This window comes from Galendromus occidentalis, unplaced genomic scaffold, assembly GCF_000255335.2.
Source record: "Galendromus occidentalis unplaced genomic scaffold, Mocc_1.1 scf7180000076464, whole genome shotgun sequence".
NCBI lineage: Eukaryota > Metazoa > Arthropoda > Arachnida > Mesostigmata > Phytoseiidae > Galendromus > Galendromus occidentalis.
This window is the reverse complement of record NW_003804453.1, coordinates 1-1,259: the sequence shown is the minus strand read 5'-3', so window position 1 is coordinate 1,259 and position 1,259 is coordinate 1. Positions and strand designations below refer to the sequence as shown.

At 50.9% G+C, this 1,259-nt stretch overlaps 1 protein-coding gene across 1 annotated transcript; it reads right to left on the bottom strand.

The window, feature by feature from the left end:
* Window positions 1-374: 374 nt before the first annotated feature.
* LOC100906578 (uncharacterized) lies at window positions 375-1,209 on the bottom strand (the record flags this gene model as incomplete). The annotated part of the gene is made up of 1 exon (XM_003739249.1): window positions 375-1,209. A coding segment is annotated over one exon (835 nt), but the record flags the coding sequence as incomplete, so codon positions are not given.
* Window positions 1,210-1,259: the final 50 nt, after the last annotated feature.

The following is a 1,259-nucleotide window of genomic DNA, read 5'->3' as shown; positions in this document are numbered from 1 at the left end:
TTGTGAAAGCCAGAATTGTGGAAGCCAGAATTGTGAAAGCCCGAATTTGTGAAAGCCGAATTGTGAAAGCCCGAATTGTGGGAGCCCGAATTGTGGGAGCCAGAAGTTGTGAAAGCCCGAATTGTCGAAACCCGAATTGTGGAAGCCAGAATTAGGTAGTGGGAGCCCGGATTCGTGGCGCCGGGGGGAGCAAGAAGAAACTGTCAGATGTACGGAGGCGGGATGGGACCTCATACCCCTTCTTATTATTCGCTCGGTTTACAGTCTACAGCTTTTCGACAGCGTTTTGATACAAGTCGACGCTCAAGTCACGTCTCGGATGCCACATTTTTTTCTTCAGTTTAAATTAAATCCAACGCTCAAGACGTACTCCATCAGGGTTTTCGCCACTCAGGGAGTTCGTCTGTCAGACGAATCAAACGCTCGTTCAAGGTCTTATACTTGGGCGACAGCTTCGGCGGGGCTTGCCCGGCTCGGAGCAGAAGCCTGTCCGCTTTTCCCTTGTCTTCCTGTTTTTTCAAGAATTTTATGAGCTCGAAAATGTTAACATGATCCTTCCTGATCGTACGGCTCAGGGCGCTGTGCCAAGCCTCCACGTGATTCGTCGTGCGCGCGCCAAAATTGCCAAAGTGATTCCACATACTACGTGGAAACACCGAGGCGTTTTCGAGCCAATTCTGGATGACATATGTTTTAAAAGCCTCCACGCGCTCATGCGCCGGGTGTTCCGCTGGGGGAGAGTCCGCATCTATCTCCGGCCAGGCGTCATCGATCCTCTCCAAGGGTACCAGGCTGAGAGCCGAACAAGATCGGATCAGCTTCTTGACAAGGGGATCGCTGTAGAACGATACGAGACCCAACGATTGCACCTTCCTCCAGAGACACTGATTAAAATGGAAGTTACATCCTTTGATTGCCGACAATGGGAACTCGTGTTGGATGGCGCGAAGAGTGGCCACCTCAAAGTCCAGCTGGAAAGTCAGAGGAGCGAAAACTTTCCCTATAGCAGAAGCGTGATCCTTCAACATTCGGAACATCCTACAATAGGTTTCTTTCCCCTTATCGGGGAGCAGGAAAAACGCGAGGGGGAACATCTGCCCTTTGTAGAACGAGGGCAAAGTGTACAACTGCGTGAACAATCGCGGTACTACTTTGAACGTGCCGTCGATGAAAACGGCCGGGGAGTCACACAAGATACTAATTGTCTCCCTGGAGCCGAAGCCGAGTATTCGATCCTCGGAACCATCGTCGAACAAAAG